The sequence below is a fragment of the Nestor notabilis genome, unplaced genomic scaffold (genome assembly GCF_000696875.1).
Source record: "Nestor notabilis isolate BGI_N333 unplaced genomic scaffold, ASM69687v1 scaffold11803, whole genome shotgun sequence".
NCBI lineage: Eukaryota > Metazoa > Chordata > Aves > Psittaciformes > Psittacidae > Nestor > Nestor notabilis.
Genome location: NW_009921511.1, coordinates 8,446 through 29,850, shown reverse-complemented (window position 1 = coordinate 29,850; position 21,405 = coordinate 8,446). Strand labels below are relative to the sequence as shown.

Here is a 21,405-nt window from a genome sequence, read left to right as displayed (position 1 = left end):
GCCTTCTGCGGCAGGGCGACCATATAAACGCCGGATCCGGTTCTGCTTTATGCCTTGCAGCACAGGACGCTCGGTCTCCTCCTTCGCAAAAGCGTAAGACAGACGACTCCACCTCCACCGGCGAGCTGCAGCCCATGCCCACCTCCCCGCCCGGCGACCTGCAGAGCCCTGCCGGCCCCGATGCGCTCTTCTCCAGCCCTCCGCAGTTCCAGCACTCCGGTACGGTACGCCGGGGCTCGGGCAGCTCAGCTGCTGCTTCCTAGCGAGCCGGTGCGGAGAATGGATCCGGCTGAAAAGTCGTCTGGGGCGAGGGGAATGGTTTTGTCTCAAGTTTTTAATTTGAATTTGCCATAGTGAATCGTACAGGAGCACAGTCAGCGTCAGGGGCACAGATCTGCTGTTGTAGCTTCCAGCTATTGTGGGAGCGTGTGTTGGGGGTTATTCCTTATGCTTTTATGTGTTTCTAGAAAGAATAAAATAGATCAATTAAATTATGAATGCAGAAAGAATTGGACTGGTTGCCTTAGAAAGTCTTGCTCGTTTTTATAAACAGGATTGTTTTTCATTGCAGTAGCTGGTAACTACTTAACACTGGTTTTGTGGCCCCAAAATACTGAAGATTGCATTTCATCTAAAAATGTAACAGTTTGACTTTTTATGCTAGAACACCAATGTAGTTTTAAAATTCTGTACAACTTTAAAGTTTTCTAGCAAAGCTTTCCTAGAGCTTGGGATCTTTCAGAAGAGATGTTAATGCAAACAGAAGTTCTAGGCAGACTTGCAATATATTTATTCTTTTTGCTTTAACAAGACACTGGAATTGATTGACACTACTTGTTTTATGACAGTAAAGTTAAAAGAATGACGAGACAAATGCAGAGGCTGAATTTTAGTCTGCTCTAAATGCAAAATGTGTTGATAATCATAATAATTTTTTTTTCTTTTCCCTCATAGCTATTCCTCTTGACTTCGATATCAGTTCACCTCTGACATATGGCACACCCAGCTCCAGGGTGGAGGGTACTCCACGAAGTGGTGTCCGAGGAACTCCGGTTAGGCAGAGGCCGGATCTCGGGTCTGCCCGTAAAGCCAGACAAGTCGATTTACACTCAGATGGGGTAGGTAGATGTCTTGGATTTTGTATCTGACAGCTTCTTTCTAAAAACTACATTTGTGTATGCTTGCTTTGTTTCCATGCAGCCAGCTGAGGATCTAACAACCGAGCAATCTCTTGGACAAAAGCTTGTAATTTGGGGAACAGATGTTAATGTAGCCTCATGCAAAGAAAAATTCCAGGTAGGTTAACAACTTGAGGGTTTTTTTCCTCTTTTAAAATGAAAAGCTAGTTTAATTTAAGCAAGTATTAGTTGAATCTGATGGTATTTGTGCTACAAAATTCTGCTCATCTTCCCTGTCTCCCTATAACCTCTGACGTTCAGAGATTTCTTCAGCGCTTCATCGATCCAGTAGGTAAAGAGGATGAAGACATTGGCTTGGATCTTAATGAGCCCCGCTATATGCAACGACTTGAAGAGGTACTTGTAACACAGTGAAATCTCACTTTTCATTTTTTAGTCTTGTGTGCCATTGAGCTAAAGACTTATTTTTAACTACCTTGCAGATTAATATGATTGGGGAACCATTCCTGAATGTAAATTGTGACCATCTAAGATCATTTGATGAAAACCTTTATAGGCAACTCATCTGCTACCCTCAGGTAAAGTAGTGCGCTTGTTTTCTGGCTTTCAAGTGGCCCTTTTATATTTCTGGCTTGTGATCTGTTTGTTTAGATGCAGTGTGTACTTTGTATGTTCAGTGTTATCTCTGTAGCTTCTTTATTTTACTTAATGTAAAATGTCTTGTTTCCTAGTGGTTTATCGTAGATACTGCAGTGGGTACCTCATGCATGCAAAGTTAGCTGGTAAAACTACAGTGCTACGATGTCTAGAGTCTTATCTTTTCCTCTTTGCAATACTGAAATAAATAAATCTGATCTAAATAGCAAGTTTTCTATTATATAGGAAGATGCTCAGCTGGCATAACTTTTAGTCATTCCTGGCTAATCAGTAGCATATAAAGTGATTTATGCAAAATATTTCATTCTACGATTTATGTAATTTTTTTAAAACTTCTTAAGCTTAACTGTTTCCAACCATTTTATACAGGAAGTTATCCCAACATTTGACATGGCTGCCAATGAAATCTTTTTTGATCGTTACCCTGATTCAATATTAGAACATCAGATTCAAGTAAGGCCATACAATGCACTGAAGACTAGGAATATGAGAAATCTAAACCCTGAAGGTAAACTTTTGATTACTGTATTAGAAAATAATCTTAAGGGTTTGTACAGACTGAGTGTTAACATAGCATTACATGAAGACTGTATAAAACTGTACTTGTAGTCCATCCAGACCGGTGTCTTTTGTTTATATAAGTCTGTTTCAGAAACACATTCTTTAGAGCCCAAACGCAGAATAATGGATCCATAAAACAAATCTTTCCTGACATCACATAATCATAGAATGGTTTGGGTTGGAAGGGACCCTAAAGATCATCCAGTTCCAACGCCCCTGCCATGGGCAGGGACACCTTCCACTAGATCAGGTTGCTTAAAGTGCCATCCAGCCTGGCCTTGAACACTGCCAGGGATGGGGCATCCACAACTTCTCTGGGCAACCTGTGCCAGTATCTCACCATCCTCATAGTGAAGATTTTCTTCCTAATATCTAATCTAAATATACCCTCTTCTAGTTTAAAGCCATTCCCCCTTGTATTGTCACTCCATTCCCTTGTAAAAAGTCCCTCTCTAGATTTCTTATAGGCCCCTTCAGGTACTAGAAGGCTGCTTTAAGGTCTCCCCGCCGCCTTCTACTCATGCTCTTAGTTCTGCAAGTGTGAAGGTTTCTTTCATTTGTCTACTCCTGTAAATTACAATATTTGTACTACCCATTTATGGTTCTTTTTGCTTTAGCTTAGACAAAATACTCGTGCCTAACTGGATGTCTGCCTCCCACCTAAGAGTTAACGCAACATGTAATTTTGAAGGTTATTTTAAATTTTAAGAGTATGAAACCATGACAAGTCTCTGTGTTTTGTAGATATCGATCAGCTTATCACCATCAGTGGTATGGTCATCAGAAGCTCCCAGTTAATTCCTGAGATGCAAGAAGCATTCTTTAAATGCCAGGTCTGCGCTTTCAGCACCAGAGTAGAAATCGATCGTGGCAGGATTGCGGAACCATCAGTATGCAAGAATTGTAACACAGTGCACAGTATGGCACTCATCCACAATCGATCCATGTTCTCTGACAAACAGATGGTAAGCGACTAAAAAGAAAGTTTCTGGGTTTTGCTCCCTGACCCCTCCATATCATCAATAGCATTAACATATGTATCTTGAAACTGAATGCTTTGAAAAAGAAAGAGTGTTTTGGAACATGAAAATAGGTGAAACAACTTAGTGGAATATCAGTATACTTTTGAGAAGAAATGCATTAAAAGGATGAAATGGAGTATGTACACATCTGGATGTTTCCATATGGAAGCCCCTTTACATACAGTATGTCCACTTCTATCTGGGCTAGATTAGCCTTGTCTGTGTCAGCATTTTAGCCATACCAGAAGCAACTAGCAGAATTCTCATTTTCATCATGTCTTATCATTAGTAATCAGTTTTGCTGTCTGGATTTTGTTCTTCAGCAATGTTTGTGGTTCAGAATTATTCTGGAGGCTGTGCTAAACAAGATTCTGTTATATGCGCTGTGGAAAAGCTTTTCTTTTTTGAAACTAAAACAGTGTTTTTTGCTAGGTCAAACTGCAGGAGTCTCCTGAAGATATGCCAGCAGGACAGACCCCACATACAGTTGCACTATTTGCTCACAATGACCTGGTTGATAAAGTTCAGCCAGGTGATAGAGTTAATGTTACAGGTAAAATTTGGTTTGAGTGTTTCCATCCTCTTTCACTGATCTCAACTTGTCTGAAAAGGGACCTGAGGGGATGCATCTGCAAGTGCTGAAGGAGCTAGCCGCTGTCTTTGTAAGGCCACTCAGTTCTCTCTGAAGTCATGGTAACTGGCTAAGATATTGGAAGAAAGCCAATGTTACTCCTATGGCAAGGAGGAGATCTGGGGAGCTACAGACCAGTCAACCTCATTTTGACCCTGGGAAGGCAATAGAGCCAATAATCCTAGAAACTATTTCTAGCTGTACGAAGGATGAGAAAGTGGAGTAGTCAGCATGTATTTACAGTGGCTAATATCTTCTACAATGAGACAACTGGAGCAGTGGGTGTTCTTTATTTCAACTTTAACAAGGCTTTCATCACTGTCTCCCGTAACATCCTCATAGGCAAACTGATGAGGTACAGGTTTCAGAAGTGGACAGTGAGATGGATTTCAAAGTGGCAGAAGTACTGGGCTCAAAGCATTATGATCAGTGGCACAAAGTCCAGCTGGAGGTTGGTCACCACAGGTATACCCCAGGGGTCAATACTGGGGTCAGACTCAGTTGGGTAACTTTGGTAATGATGTGGATGGAATGATGGGACAGAGCGCACCCTCACTAAACTTGCAGACAAAAGCAAAACTGGAAGGAAGCAAAGCTTGATAGAGCAGATGACTGGTGCCAACAGCTTCCTGGGCTGCCTTAGAAGCGTTGCCAGGAGGTTGAGGGAGGTGATCCTTCCCCTGTGTTCAGCACTGGTGAGGCCACATCTGGAGTACTGGGTCCAGTTCTGGGCTCCTTTGATACAAGGGAGACATGAACATACTGGAGTGAATTGTCTGTGCTTCAGTCATCCTGAGAATGTAGGTAAGGAAGAGGCATGAAATGGTGTCTGCTGTCAGGAGAGTGGTAACTAAGTCTAGTGATACTGCAACCATGTTTTATAAACCACTTTGCTTTTAAACAACTGCCGTACTACTAGCTATTAGAGACGCATTAGAAATCTATTATTAAACTTGGCACTTATAATGGGAGGAATGCTGTCTTTAAATATCAGAGCAGGACTTTCAAAAGCATCAAGCCTTAATTTCTTTCAAAAATGCTTAAGCATTTTCCTTGTTGAGAATACTTGTGATAGGAATGTTAAACATACATGTACCTGCAAAAATAGTGCCTAGAGGACTTTAATTATGTTCCACTGACTTCTGCATGACTTATTTGTACTGGGAAATAAGTTATAAAATAAATACAGTAAATACTGTAAAGTATTTAGGCTATTTTGAAAAGCTTTACTTCTCAAGGAAACATATAAAATTATCAGATTTTGGAATTACCATGATCTTCACATCTAATGCTGTGATTAAAAATTTGTCTTTAGGTATCTACAGGGCAGTCCCAATTCGAGTTAATCCAAGGGTCAGCAGCGTAAAATCCGTCTATATCACGCACATTGATGTCATACACTATCGCAAGACAGATTCAAAACGCCTGCATGGTGTTGATGAGGAAATGGAGCAAAAAATATTTACAGAGGAACGTGTGGGAATGCTAAAAGAGCTTTCTAAAAAAATAGACATATATGACAGACTGTCTTCAGCATTGGCTCCAAGTATCTACGAGCATGAAGATATCAAAAAGGTGAAAATTCAGTATTTCTCTTGTAAGATTTGTATTTATATGCAAGTACATTCATAAGTAGTATTTGTTATAAAAATAACTTGAGCCTTCAAAATTCAAAAAACTATCTTGAGCAGTCTTAAAATGACATGGTCTTGTCAGGATGGAGTTTGTTATAAGCGTATCATAAATCTTTTCACAGTATTAAGGAGTGTTAATTAGAGGGAAAATAAAAGGTAGGAAGGCAGCAGAACTGGGAAAACTTAGTTGCAGGATGCATCTTGGATATTTCTTGAATGTTCAGATTGCTGGCGATCAAAAAGTACTATAATATAGTAAGTGATTGCTGAAAAGAGGCATTCACAAGAGAATAATAGCTTTAAAATGACATTTGGTTGACATCAACTTCCAGAATGTCAAAACAATTATTTAGATGTATCCAAGAAGGGAATGTTTCAATAAAATGTTCAACTGAGTTACTACAACTTTATCATTGCAAAAACTACAGTCAGTCAGTCTCAAGGTAATGTCAGACACCGATCAATCCTCTTCAAGTATATTCCTTTTTTTTTTTCCTTTATAGATTTATACATTATCCTAGTTCACAGATTTCTAAAATGGCTAGAAATTGAATTCAAAACCATACAATGATTTCATGCTGAAATGGAAATACTGGGAAATGATGAATTTTTAATCTAGTGAATTTGAAAAGGGGAAAAGAAAATCCCCCCTGATAACTCTGGCTAACTAATGAAATTACAAGCCTATGTTTACAGTAATAATTCCAGTACTTTCAAAATACTGAAAGTTACGTACTTTTTTTTCTTTACTAACACTGCAAGCATACATTTTCTTCTGGAAATACAAAGGAAGGAAGTGTTGGTAAATTCCAAAGAAATAAAACACCTTAAGCTTCCTCTTTATGGGCAAGTAAGGAGCTTTTATTTAAGTAACATTGTGAATGCAGCAAAACAGTTCTTCTGAAAAGAAAACTATACTTAATTAGACTTGGCTAAAAAGCTGATAACAATGGCACCTAATGGTAAAAAAGAGGTAGTAGTACTTTAGTCCTAGATTAATATAGCCTTAGGAAAAACAATAGTCTTATGATTATGTAACTTTTGGAATAGATTTGGAAGGGATCTAATTTCAACCTTTAATTAAAAGCTGAGTTTGCAGGACTTAGCTGTTTAACTGTATGTTTGCAATTAACTGGAATTGATGATAAGTACAAAGAATGAACCCTTTTAAAGACTTCTATAAATAGTTCAAGTGTATTCTTTCATGTTTGAGTTGTGTTAGTTTTTGCAGTGTTCCAGGTGGTTTCAGTTCACAGTTGGATTTGCTCTGTTAGCTATACAAGAGGTGATGTTCTGATTTTGAAGTGAGTATTTTTATAGGGCATTCTGCTTCAGCTTTTTGGGGGATCAAGAAAGGATTTCACTCACACAGGAAGAGGCAATTTTCGTGCCGAGATCAACATTCTTCTCTGTGGCGATCCTGGTACTAGCAAATCACAACTGCTTCAGTATGTGTATAATCTGGTTCCACGAGGTCAGTATACTTCTGGCAGAGGCTCAAGTGCCGTTGGTCTTACTGCATACGTGATGAAGGATCCAGAAACACGGCAACTGGTTCTTCAGACAGGGGCTCTAGTACTCAGTGACAATGGCATTTGCTGCATTGATGAGTTTGATAAAATGAATGAAAGCACAAGATCAGTACTGCATGAAGTAATGGAACAACAGACTCTCTCCATTGCAAAGGTAAGTATTTAATTCCACGCTCTTTCCATGAAGCATGTAGTATGTGGTATATGCTATGCAGCTGAAACTGAGAAGTTACCAGAAGGTCAAAGGATTATAGTTTTCTGTTGTTGTCAGTGGATCAGTCTTAGATTATGTAAAAACTCATTTACACAGAAGAATACAGCTTTCATAGCAAACTGTAGTATTTCCAGATGGTTTTGTTCTTGCTTTACTCCAAAAGGCTTTTGCAATGCAGGTTTTTTTACTACAAAACCCATTTAATAACATTGGTGATCTTATGAAATTGTGGGGGTGAATGTTTTGGTGGCACACAGTTGCAGATGGTTTCAGAAGTGTTTTTCATTTTGACAGGCTGGAATTATTTGCCAACTGAATGCTCGCACATCTATTCTAGCAGCAGCTAACCCTATAGAATCACAGTGGAATCCAAAAAAGACTACTATTGAAAATATTCAGCTTCCTCATACACTGTTGTCAAGGTACTGAGCTCCTGCTTGCATGTCTCATTTTTATGAGATGTCATACTTCCTCTACTGAAAATTACTAGATGTAGTAGAACAGAACAATTGTGTTCTTTGTAGTGTAATGGAAAACTTCTGTAGCACTTACTTAAAATGCTTTACTTAGTTTCTGTGTAAGCAGAGAACTGCCTTTTGGTATTTACACATTGAAGAAAAGCTATAATGAGATCTGTAGGAACTCTATTTATTTCTGTGGTGTTGGTTTTCTGTTGTTTCCTAATAATCTAGAAGAGAGTTGTTCTGAAACTTACAGTATTGTTAACTTCAACAAAAAATCAGGATGTTTTCCTTAGCTCCATGGAACTTTTGAAGTGGTAAAATTTGAAGATCTGCGCCTGCGTCATGCTCTGTTAAATTCAGCTGGGGAGGTGGCAGGCCATAGCTGTTAGAGCAACATTTAGTGTGTGGTGATAGAAGATTAAATGATGTGCTGCAGTTGCATCCTGTGAAGAATTCCGACACTAACTGGAAATTTGAAGTACAGTGGTATACTGAATATTCTGCACTTATGGCTTACGCTTTAATTAAGAGCTGCTTAATTTAGCCACCTAGTGACAAACAGTACCTTGGTGCAGGTGTACTGAATGAAACTAGGCTGAGGTAGCATCTGGATTCTACCATTTATTGTATTTAAGCTTATGAAAATATGTGATTGACTGGCTAAAAATCTATTATTTGTGTCTGTCTATAGTTCAGTATAGTTGAGCACGTTGTTTGTAAAATTATAAACCATTGTCTTCAGGATTTTGAAAGGACCACTTCAGAAAGTTTGGGGTTTTTTTTTTTATTTATGCATTTATTTACTTTTGGTTTTTAGATCAATGAAATAACTATATAAGTATGTGCCCTGTTTGCTGTTACCTTTCAGGGCAGTTGCGTTAGCAGCAAGTTTGTTCTCTGTATTTGGTATGCGTGTAGGAGTTTTTGTGTGGGTTTTCTGTGTGTGTGGTTGTTTTTTGTTGACTTTTTTAAAACAAAAGCTGTCAGCCTTGAACATGGGGTCTGAATTTTGCAGAACATCTTGCTTTCAAAGTTTCAAGTCCATAGGATGAAAGCAAATCTGCTGTGCTGTTCTGCAGTTTCAGAATTATAGAAAAAATATTCTTTCAGTTTAATAGAGCAACTCCTATGTAAGAGTAGGAATTAATAGTCAAGTAACTCCTACCTGTAGTTGTTAAGTCAAGACCCCTCAAACAGACAATTTTCAGTGGCAAGGAAGTAGACACACTAATACTGGATTCCGTTCCTGTTCAGATTTGATTTGATCTTTTTGATGTTGGATCCACGTGATGAAGCTTATGACAGACGTCTTGCTCGCCATTTGATTTCACTGTACTACCAAACTGAAGAAAAGCTGGAGGAGGAATACATGGATATGGCAGTATTGAGGGATTACATTGCATATGCTCGTAGCTATGTAAATCCCAGATTAAGTGAAGAAGCAGGCCAAACCCTTATTGAGGTAAAGGAATTGCTCTTAAGAATGTTCAGTCTTTCCTGAGTTGTCAAAAATGGCAAAATCCCCTAGTATGTATGCTTTCTGTCTACATACAACTTTTCTGTAAGAGCCTTCAAAAAATCTCTAAAACTTGCCAGCATGTAAAAGGAAAGAGGGATTGGGCACTATCATCTTTAGCTTTCTGATGTGTTGGTTTGGTTCCATCACATAGTTCTACTGAACAAAACACATACGTCATTACAGGTGTAAGTATTACTATGTAAGACAAGTCCTTTTTAAAGTGATTCAAAACTTGATTCATTATCATGGCTTAATTGTTTTATAACAGAAAGTAGTATATGTGATGCAGTTATCCTTCATTGCAGAACTGTGAAGGTATTTAAGCAGAAATACAGTATCTAGAATGGCTACCTGGACTTGCTTATATTCTGAAACAGAAGGTGGGGGATGAAGGGGAGTCTGAAACTAATGAATATAACAGGATTTCCTAAAATATTTAATGACTTCTCTTCAGGCATATGTGGACATGAGGAAGATTGGGAGTGGCAGGGGAATGGTTTCTGCATATCCTCGACAACTTGAGTCTCTGATCCGACTGGCAGAAGCGCATGCTAAAGTACGCTTTTCTGAGAAAGTCGAAACAATTGATGTAGAGGAAGCAAAACGGCTCCATCGGGAAGCACTGAAACAATCTGCTACTGATCCAAGGACCGGAATCGTGGACATATCCATTCTCACTACAGGTTTGTGATGTCATAGAGTTAAAGCTGGAGTGCTCTTGGGCTTTTGTAACTTAAACGTAACTTAACCTGTCCTCCTTAGCTGTTTTCTGAAAGGTATTTTCTTTCCTTTTCTAAGGAATGAGCGCAACAGCTCGTAAACGGAAAGAGGAGTTGGCTCAAGCCTTAAGGAAGCTTATCCAGTCAAAGGGTAAAACACCAGCTTTGAAGTATCAACAGCTTTTTGATGATCTCCGAGCACAGTCTGATACAGTAAGTTTCTTGCTTCATTTTTGTGGCAATTTTTAAAAGCATGCTGTTTTTCCAAATCAACATTCTTGTCCTATATCACACTATGGAGGCAGAGAGATGTTAACTTTTTCAGCTGAGGTAACCACAAAGCCAGTTCTATTACAGATAAATGAGCTGAATCTTTGCTGTATCTTAGTTTATTCTGGCTTCTGAAATTGCAAACTCAGCTTCAGGGTTCCAGGCCAGATTTCAAATTGCAAAGAGAAGAAACTAAAACATACAAAAAACTATAAGAAAATTGGTAGTAAGGCATTTTTACTGTCTTTGAAGTATTTCCTCCCCTGCCTGGATCCCATCTTTACTTCATTTACTTTTCCTTAAAGGCTATCACGAAAGATATGTTTGAAGAAGCGCTTCGAGCCTTGGCTGATGATGACTTCTTGACTGTGACTGGGAAGACTGTTAGACTGCTTTAAGTTAAGTTAGCCTTTCCCTGCAAACTGACTGTCACAGCTTTTGCTTAAGATAGCGTCAGTCGGTAAGATCTTTGAGATTTGGGACTATCGTTTGCTATGACAAGTGTAACAATGATTATGGGGCATTTCTGTCAGCACAAGATACCTAGCATAAGGAAGACCTAAAAAATCCTCAGATGAATAATGCTATTTACATTTTAGCTAAATGTAATTACTAAATGTGTCAAGAGCTATGTGTTTTTATGAGGTTTTGTAGAACATGCGAACAATGTTGTATTTCAAACTGAATTGTAAAAATTCATCTTAAATGACTTTTTAGGAAATGCAATTTCACTATTAGTATTGCTGTAATCTGAAATAAAGTTATTGTACTTGAAATGAATGCTAAAGAGCCTTTTAAATTGAAAATGAGCATATCCTTCCTATGCTGAGCACTTTTACTTCTAAAATTCTGTGATATCTAGGAAGTTCTTTGTGGGAGCATGAATGGAGCTTTGCCGCCCTTTTATTTTTTTTAATTTTTTTTGGGTCATATTTGACTTGAATGTCCCTTGGCAGTATCCTCAATGTAAAAACGGCAGATGTATTCTACTTGAACCCAGATTTTCTTACTGTAAGTTTAAGCATAACAGGATAAATTGAGATACCCATCATGTGTGCAATGTCATAATCTATCCGGAAAGAATAAGATCTAGTAGTACATGACTGGAGAATCTTCCCACGTTCTATTTGGGGTGGATGTTCTTGGCCATTGCATGGCAATAGCCGCTATTGTTCTCACAGCTGAGCTAGCAGAACAGTTCCCCAATTCACTTTGGTACAGTGTCACAAGTGAGTGGTTTAGGGTCACTCAAAGAATCACCAAAGATACCAGCAAAAGTAGTTTTAATGTGAATTTATAAAAGTGCAACTTAACAAAGTTTGATGGCAAGATTCACTCTATTGCTTATTACATGGATTAAACATACAAAGGAAGATGAAGTTAGAATTGATTTAGGATGATGTACACAGACTAAAGATGCAAAGAGGTAAGGGAGAGCCTCCTGTAGAGTCACAAAGTTCAGAGCGGACCCCTCCTTGATTTCTACACTCCTGATGGAGCTTAGGTGCAGCTAGGTCCAATCCTAGCCTCAGACTTGGACAGTGGTTTATGTCTAAAGAGTTGCATGTGTAATCAGTTAGGATCACCTAAACAATCACTATCCAAGATACCAGCAAAAAGTGGTCTTAATATGATGTTGTAAAAATACCAATTTACCACAGATAGATTGATTTTTTACATGGCTTTTGACCTAGCAGCAATCTGCAGTTTAAGGTGGATCACAAGATCTAGCAGCAGTGACTTAGTTACAGACCCAAGGTGACAACATTCATGCTCTACTTGCCATAGGGTATCTAAATCAATTTACACACATGCTCACAAAGACATGTATGTGTAAAGGTATACCTGTTAAAAATTCCCCTGGAGTTCAGTGAAATACTCATTTGAAACATCTGAACATTTCTTAATGGATGAGGGTTGAGCCTTGAGGAGTGGGGAATCTTCAGCCCAGGCCCTCTCGTCAGCTTTCAGTGACTCCTCCGAACTTCACAAATTCACCAGCTCTGAGATCAGACAGCTCATCTAGTCCTTTTAAGCTGAAGTAAGTACTCAGATGTCCTGTGTCACTGCTTCCACCAAAAGGGAAGAAAATTTCCCTTATGTGAAAGGGGGGCACCTTAAAACCTGATTTTTCTTACTGGTTCAGGGTAGGAGCAAGATACTGTTTACTTGTAGTTGAATTTTCAGTGATTTGGTTTTTAATATGAGGAAGGAACTTGGTGTATCCTGGAGTTAAAAATACAGCATATATGTATCTTGCTTAGAAAAAACTGTCTCATGATCTTCTCTTTCCTCTCCCACCTCCCCCACTGTAACATACCTTTATTTCACAGTTGCTATCTGCCTTTTATGTGAGACAGATAGAGTTCTAAGCTTTTTGTTTCTTGAAAGTATCACTTGTATACTTTTTCCATTTATACTGCTTGGTACCTGAAGTATCACCTCAGTTCATAAACCTTTGTCTCCCCTGCTTTTCCACTCTTACACCTATAACACTATCCTTCCTAACTGCTTGGTACCTGCTCTTGTCAGACAAAACAGCACCAAGGAAGTTTCTTAAATACATGTTAAGAGTTCAAGAAAGTTGATATAGTGTTTAAAAAAAAAAAAAAAAAAGTGATGCATCTGGCTACACTAGCAAAAATCCTCGAATTATAATTGCCTGTCAGTATGGAAACTATTACTGTAAACCAAAAATTGGGCTGTTCATTTACCTGCAAATTCTACATGCATATTCAATCATGCAGCCATAAATCAGGTGTTCTAGGAAATGGAAGAGCAGTTTTGTGTATAAAATGGGTTTCAGTTTCCTTTCCATTTAAGATGATTCTTACTAACCATCTTCTAGTCCTTTGTTGTGTTTAGTGGTTACAGGACTATTTGCAGAATCACCCCACTAGGTGGCTCTTTAAGCCTGTATGTAGTAGTTGATAAAAAACAAACAAAAACAATTCATTAAGTAAGCAAAGACCGCAAGTGCCACTACATAATTAGGTAGATCGGAGATGCTTATAAACAGTATTTTTGTAAAAACGAAGTAAAAGATCTTCACCATCCATATGCTAATTTGAACTGTACACAAATGACAAGATGAAAGTAATAAATTGAGAATACTTTCCTTACCCTATGCAATAGTCTCAAATCATAATTTACTCTGTATCGTAATTCTCTGTATCATAACTTACTGCTGTAGTTACCCTATACTGTTAGCATTTATAAGTAAGCTCATTTTAAAAACTTTAAATATCACTTAAAGACTGAAATATGCAACCAGGAGAAAGCACCCCTGCAAGAAACTTCATATTCTTAACATCAGAAACAACATAAAAGGCAGGCATAAAAAGAAGTTAAAGGCCTACTGGCAAAACTATTTGTATTAAGTCATTTTGAGAGACCATAGTTGAAATTAATCTGCTATCTATCTTGTCTAACACTATAAAGAGAAGCTGCTGGTGAGGTGAAATAGAATGGTACTCCTGTGTTTTCCTAGAACACTGGCTACTCAGGGTGTGTGGGGAACCAGTACAAGACAGACCAAAAAATGTCATTTGCTACCACTGTTACTGTTTTCAGAGCTAGTACTTCATTTCTCTGCAAGCACAATTTGGTTGGGAAGTGACTTTATTTAGTCATCCCCAGTTTTGTTAGCTGCTTCAGCAGAAACATCTGTCAAGATTATCCCATGCCCATCATAACTGACATAATATACTCCTTGAGACTGTGTTCTAGTTGTCCTCATCAAACTTCAGTCTTATTTTTGGCAGTCACTCTGGAACTGCAATTTTATCTTCCTAGAAGGCCCTAGGACTTCAGGATTATCTCAGGAGAAGAAGAAAGTGCACTTTAGATTGCATGTCAAATAATTTGTCAGGGAAGTGATTCAATCCCACTTTTGCACTATATCTGATTTCATGATTAGAGCTGCTATGTAACTTGCTGTCTGGATGAGCAACATGTAAGCATTTTGCATTTTTTCTGACTGCTATAAGACCACATGTAGTCTTGTAATGCATGGGATTCATCATCTGTGAGGTAAACTGACAGTCAATATGGAGGCTGTCATCCAATTATCAGTTTGCATGGCCACCTTACAATAATGTTTACAGAGAGCCTAGCACCGGCTTGAATAATTTAATGCTAAAAAAAAATTTAAAAAAATCAAAAAGCTAGTTAATTGTAGGTTGTAAGGTTTCGAGAATACAGCTTGTCTATGCAATAAACACAACTAAACTCCCCTTGTGACTGGCATCTTTGGACTCCAAATTGATAGGGAAACAAAAGCGCTGTATTTGCTACTATGAAAAACAGTAGTTCATAAAATCTGAGCAGAAGACCTATTAATTATAAATATGTAATTACTATATAATTATTCTGTAGATCCCTAAAGCATTCATTTGGTTTGTTCAGTGACTCCTGATGGTATCCCATGTCTCATCTGTGTAAAGGTAGGAGTAGGCTTGGCTAGCTTTTGCCTGAACTTGAGCCCCTTTTCTAATGAAGCATAGAGTTTCCAATCACCACATTCCACATATTGAGTGGAAATCTCACTAATCTTACCTGAGATCTGTAATACCTGCTTCACCTGCTTTAACGGCCTTGCTACATCTTCAGGTTAAATGGTTTATTTTACAAACATGATTAAAACCCACACACTTTTTTGATGTGATTTTGTGGTCCAACTTCTCTCTTCTCCATTATCATACAAATTGTTTTTTCTAGTACAAAGCAGGCTTTTACTAGTGATTTTACTGACCAATTTGGACCAGTTTTGCAATGCATCTAGTTAAGACTCCTTTGTTAGTCTTGACCAAGTATCAAATGTTCCAGAGAGAATACAAGAAAAGTCACAAGAAGGTTTCCTCTAATAATTAAAACTTTTCCTAGCTCTGAAGCAAGAGCGACATTGTCTTTCTGAGTCTTTTTTATTGAAAACTACTTCACTCAGTGAAGAAATGCTTGGCACAAGCTTACTAAAGTGGGAGCCAGGGAAGATTTCCTTCTGGTTCTAGATCGCAGTCAGAAGCACTTTCCAGTTGCAAATCTTTTCCAGCAGTACCAGATCCAGATATGAACCAGAAGAATGCAAATACCATTCCAGAACATAACTGCACGACTACATCCACTATTTAAAGAGAGAGAATTACATATCCAGGCACAAAATATCCATCAAGTGAGCTGAGCTTCCAACCTCCAATGACACAGTAAGGCTGGGCTGTCTACCTGCATTAGTATTTATAACCTTATCTCAGTTTTAGTCACTGTTTTCAGAATGATGCCATTTAGTAAGACCATTCTAGGTACCTTCCATTTACTAATCATATTGTAATTAACAAGACTAGTGCACACTTTTTTAAGTATGCCCATAGTCTAAGGGGAAGGTTAGGTTTTCAGCTTCCAAAGTGTAAACAGACATGCCAAGAAGTGAAGTAACAACAGCCTTTTGCTAGTTCCATGCAAATTGTTTTCCTCAGCCATGAACAGATAGAAGGTGTGAAGAAATAAGTAAGCCTTCTCGCATACTGTAAGGTGCTTTAGCAACACTCATCATTAAGATCTAAAAAGCTGTACTTGCCATGCAGCTGCTTCCAGAACTATCAGGAAGAAGTGCACCAAAAAGAAATACGCAACATCTGGAGGAAGTATCAGAAGAAACTAGTAAGGTGTTAGAGTAAGTCTGCAAATCAGATGGTCGAGGTTCTCTCTGAAGCTGTAATACAAGTGTGACAGGCATTCTGCAAAACAGAAGTAGGAGAGCAGGCTACTGAGCTCAATTATAACCTGCATGCAAGCCGTAGCTGAAAGACATAGTTGCTGTAGCGTGCCTTCTAGTATACAGACTTGGAGGAAGGAGGTCACAACTTTTATTACAACTTACACTTGAATTGACTGATCCAGCTTATGCTACAGGTTCACAAAGATCATAAATGAAAAGAAGATCTTGTATTTCTGGATAGGGACCCACAATGGGCAGCTGGGGAAGAACAAGCATTCCTGAATGGTTATTTCCCACTTTCTGATCAAAAAACCATGCTGATTCAGGTCTCTAACCATCATTCATCTGTTGTTTTTCGAAAACCCTGAAAATATGTCATATTGCAGAACTCTTTCTGCAAAAGTTGACTGAAATGGGCCAGGAAGAGACAACAGTTATGATAGAGATTTGACATACGCAGTTACATAAGGATGGTTTTGGTAGTAAAGCACACAGAGGAAGGAAGAGAAAAATAACAGTTTCACCCTGACTGAAACAAAACCAACGTTTTATTGAAATAGTTACATATTTTGTTTTGTTATCTACTTCTAGGCAGAACAATTCTTGTTTAACAAAACACTGGAGAATGCGGGCATCGATCCCGCTACCTCTCGCATGCTAAGCGAGCGCTCTACCATTTGAGCTAATTCCCCTCCCATTGTTTTTAATGGGGATCCCAAAACTCTGCACTTTCAAACATACATAGTTCCACATAGTTTTCTCTCTTGCTTTGGTCTATTCAGAAATGACAGTACATTCAACTCTGATTCCAAAACAGGTGTCAAATAATAAATTTGTAATATTTCATTTAACATTTCCAAATGAAGTAGTAAGAAACAAGACAAACCAGAAAAGACATGTTTTACAGGTGAATAAAATAAATAGAATAAAACTTCATTACTTGCAATTCATGAGAGGAAATATGTTCCAGCATTTGTTTTTTCCCATAAAAGTCAGTTTTATTTTTTTAGTAAGTGCTACTTTATTATAGTCAAGTATATGGCAGCATTTAAGAAATAAATAAGCTTATTTTACTCCAAAATTCCACTGAAATACACAAAACCATCTTTTATAGTAACCTGCTTTTAATCCCACCACTAAGAAAACATGACTGTGGAGAATGCGGGCATCGATCCCGCTACCTCTCGCATGCTAAGCGAGCGCTCTACCATTTGAGCTAATTCCCCCTCAAACAGATCTTCCTATCCTGTAACTATAGATTGGGACAACCACAAATAAAAATTACCTTCATTTTACTGCCTACTCCTTTAATCACGTATAGTAGACCCAGGGCAGCCATTCTGAACACTTGGTACCATTTGACCTTGAGTTTGTCTATCATGTGTCCAAGAGGGCAAACTCCCCGAGTAACACGATAAGGCACTTCAAGCTAACTTGCATGACAAACTCACCACCTGAAGCCTTTCAGTGCCACTCAACTCACACTAGATTTATCCTTCTTTGAAGAGGACTGCTTTTTCTACGCTGAGGGAAGATACATCACAGTGGAGCAGCTTGAAGAAAATACAGAACTCACCTTTGCTGTGACATACCCTAAGAAAGCAAAAAATCAAACATGATTAAACTATCTTTATACGTTCATATTGATGTTGCCAAAGAAATGCATTGACATGATGTGTGTAAATAAAAGTATGTGGACACAAACCCTTCACAGCTGAAAAGCCAAAAAGAAATGAAAATCTGGAATTCAGAATTATTTCCAGCCATGTAGATAAGGACATTTTCCCAACCAGGCGGGGAAATTAAAAAGTTTTACTCATCATCCTACATGAAAACTTACAACAAATTCACGGTCACAAAACAATGAGCTGTCAATTTTATGAAATACACATTTTAATCACTGAAAATAGTACTGTTGAAGAGGTCTTTCCTCATCCTTAGCTGACTTTGGTATCAAATCAACAGTTTTTCTGTGAGCTGAATTATCCAAGCTTTGGGCCTCTTCAGTGGCAGCAGAGTGAGACCTGGGGGTGAAAACAGGGAGAGGTTATCTGCCGTTTTCATACTGACTCTGACTGCGTAGGGTAGATAAAGTAAACTGTACATAGAGCTGAACCTTGTGAAATACGATATGGAAAAGATCCCAGCTGCTGACATGCAGTGGGCCATTTTTAAGAGCCTACAATGTCTGCCTGTGAGCAGGACTGAAACCACTTTTGTATATTTGTTTTCCCCCTCAAGTTAACTTCAACGAGGTAGATAAAGTCAGTTACAACATAGTGCAAGAAGAGGTAAGAACAGATTTTTATTATTATTGTGCAGAGACTGAGTTAAGGCAGGAGAATATTTAAATTCTAAGAGTATGCTCACAGTGATACCGTGCTTTTAGTTCCACATCTTGGCCTAAATCTGGATTGTGATATATTTGAAGTACTACCTTAGTTTAAGTAGCTGACGCTTAACTTTGTAATTTATTTTCTTTTGACTAAATGCTGTCATCCAGCAAGTTAAATCCATTAGAGAAAACCGCCAATACATGTATTACTAGATTACTGCACACATTTTCCTTTTTACTGGCAGAACTTACTCTTGTGCATTGAAACAGAAAGTGAGAAATCTTTTATCATATAATCTTTAGTGTAACCATTCCCACTGTAAACTATATTTTCATTCTTTGAATCCAGTAAACATTCCTTGATTTAATAACCTGGGAACAGAGCTTTGCCAACGTGCTTCTTACTGCAAAGTCAGTCAGTACGATTATACTTGAATTTTTGTATTCTTGGAACGTTTTTAGTAACCCCATATAATTAAGATGCAATACTATTTAAAATGAATCAAAGTTAATACAAAAAGGTAGAAATACCTAGAATATAACTTAGGACGATACAAATTAATATTTTGTCTCCACAAACTGTGATAAACATGAACTTTAAAACCACTGTATTTATCATCTGCATACAGCTAATTAGAAAATAAAGTTGGAAAAGAAAATAAAAACAACTGAAAAAACAAGAAGGAAAATCTCATTGCCCTTCAATGACTTCTAACAGTATAGTTTCCAGATCTGCAAGTCTTTCAAGATCTGCACAGTAACAGAGATTAAAACAATAGTTCTCTCTCATTCCTGAACAAACACTATAGGAGGCTTTGTTTAAGATAGTAAGTATCATTTTATCAAAGTAACACAGCAGAAGCTTCTCGTATGTTGAGTATTCTGACTTTTAAGGTACCAGGCTCTTCACATAAATAGAATGGTAATTCAGTGTTATTAAATAAGCAGACTAGATCAACAAAGTTAATTACAACTGAAGCAGCCAAGCTATGATTCAGCACAAGTACAGCCACCCACAGCTCCCCCAATCAAGGGGAATTAGCTCAAATGGTAGAGCGCTCGCTTAGCATGCGAGAGGTAGCGGGATCGATGCCCGCATTCTCCAGTGTTTTGAGACACTGAACATATTTACAGTAGCGTAAAGATTTTCTTCCATAAATTGGTCAAGTTTGTGAAAGAAAATATATAGCTAGTAACATATACAATTTCACACAGCAAATAAAACAGAAATAAGACTCGGCTAGCAGACTACACTTGTGAACTGATAATTTCTTCACAAAAGTGTTTAATACCAATGTTCATATCTTGTAGTACAGTAAATAAAATTCACTTGTCCCTTACAATTGCTTTTAATGTGCACATTTTTTTAATTATATGAAAAGGTATTCTTTAAGATTTAAAAGTATACAGTCATATATACCGTAATCAGCTCACTACAGAACTATTGCCTCTCCAGCTACCTTGCTGCTGCTACCCGTTGTAGCTAGGATGGGCTTGACACACTTGTTCCTAACCTGAATTTCAAGTGACATTCAATCTCTTCATTCAATTTCACCCAATTTCTTCCTCAACCTATTATAAGAAACCTATTATAACCTATTATAAGAAAATAACTTTAAAATAGGAAAATAATTATAAGAAAATAACTTTAAAAAATGCTCATCTTTGATCAACATTTACAATTTAAATCATTCATAGTGTGCATATGCTTTTTAAAATTGAATATTTTTAATCCTTACAAATCTGCTACAGATTAATCTAAATTTAAAGTAGCCCCACAATACAAGGTAGTATAAACAGGGAACTAAAATTGTATCACCAACAAAACCCAGAAGCAACAGCAGTAGCTGTCAGTGGTTTTGTTTCACTCTTTAAAACCCATAAGCAGGTATTTACTACTTTTCTGTGCAGGTAGTTACACTCATTTTAGAAAAAGAAAAAAAAAAAAAATAAAATAGAAGTTTTGTGTTTTGTTGCCTTTTTTTTCCCCCAAAAAAAAACGGCAGAAAAAAAAATACAACTGGTAACCGAAAAAATTAAGTGTTGTTCACAGCAGCGATAAAAGCTAACATTTAACGTTTGTAAGCGACAAATGCATTTTCAGCGTCTCAAAACACTGGAGAATGCGGGCATCGATCCCGCTACCTCTCGCATGCTAAGCGAGCGCTCTACCATTTGAGCTAATTCCCCCCACAACCCCGAGGGCCTGCTTTCTGTCACTTCCTACTTCCGTGTTTCTCGCTAACCCACTGATTTCTCACAAGCTATACTGAAACTTGATCTGCTGTCTCAAACACAACAAAACTTTCTCCCCAAAAATCACAGTAGCTGGGCAGTCAGCGTCCATCGCTCCAGTTCTAATCCCCTATCGAAGTTACTGGTAAGCAGTAACAGAACACAGCTTCCCAGGGAAACACAGAAACGATTAGGTCTTCCTTAAAGCACACTGCTTTTGACAGCCTCAGTGGGAATTTTGCCTAACGTAATCTGGATTCCTTGATGTAATGGGATGCATTTTATTCAGCTGAGCTACATCTGGATACCAGAAGTTCTGTGCTTCCAAGCAATTGCAGATTTATGTTTACACCAAACAATTACGACTGTCAAGAGAAGTCTGGATATATTTAAAGATTGCATTTTTTTCTAAAATAGATTTTTCCTTTTTGTAATCCCCAGGTAGAAAAGAAGCAATTCAATGACTTTACCCATTTCCACATTTTACAATATAATAGATATGACTGAATACATAGAGTTCTTCTAGTTGTTCCTCTTGTGGAAATGGAAAATTGTAAAAAAGGGCAAAAAAAGGCAGCACCCAGGCAAATGGAATACTGGGAAACAAAGTAATAGTTCCCATTATTTATTTAAGTCTCTCCGGTGTTTTTAAGGTATGGCTGTATAACCAGACAGATGTGCACACTCACACATACATGTGAAATCAAGAATGCATAATTAAAATGTTAAAGAAATATCATGGCTATAATGAAACAGCAGT

General features: G+C 37.8%; 1 protein-coding gene and 4 non-coding genes across 5 annotated transcripts; 2 read left to right on the top strand and 3 right to left on the bottom strand.

The window, feature by feature from the left end:
- Positions 1-60: 60 nt before the first annotated feature.
- Positions 61-10,760, top strand: MCM4 (minichromosome maintenance complex component 4; the record flags this gene model as incomplete). The annotated part of the gene is made up of 15 exons (XM_010011197.1): positions 61-219; positions 955-1,118; positions 1,201-1,296; positions 1,440-1,535; positions 1,622-1,717; positions 2,166-2,304; positions 3,102-3,322; positions 3,812-3,932; positions 5,326-5,585; positions 6,965-7,330; positions 7,685-7,812; positions 9,109-9,316; positions 9,828-10,056; positions 10,172-10,305; positions 10,668-10,760. Coding segments are annotated over 15 exons (2,510 nt in total), but the record flags the coding sequence as incomplete, so codon positions are not given.
- Positions 10,761-16,694: 5,934 nt separating this feature from the next.
- TRNAA-AGC lies at positions 16,695-16,767 on the bottom strand. Its single transcript has one exon. It is a non-coding gene; the product is annotated as a tRNA-Ala (tRNA).
- A 461-nt stretch (positions 16,768-17,228) lies between these two features.
- TRNAA-AGC lies at positions 17,229-17,301 on the bottom strand. The gene has a single exon. It is a non-coding gene; the product is annotated as a tRNA-Ala (tRNA).
- A 2,141-nt stretch (positions 17,302-19,442) lies between these two features.
- On the top strand, positions 19,443-19,515 carry TRNAA-AGC. Its single transcript has one exon. It is a non-coding gene; the product is annotated as a tRNA-Ala (tRNA).
- Positions 19,516-20,527: 1,012 nt separating this feature from the next.
- Positions 20,528-20,600, bottom strand: TRNAA-AGC. Its single transcript has one exon. It is a non-coding gene; the product is annotated as a tRNA-Ala (tRNA).
- Positions 20,601-21,405: the final 805 nt, after the last annotated feature.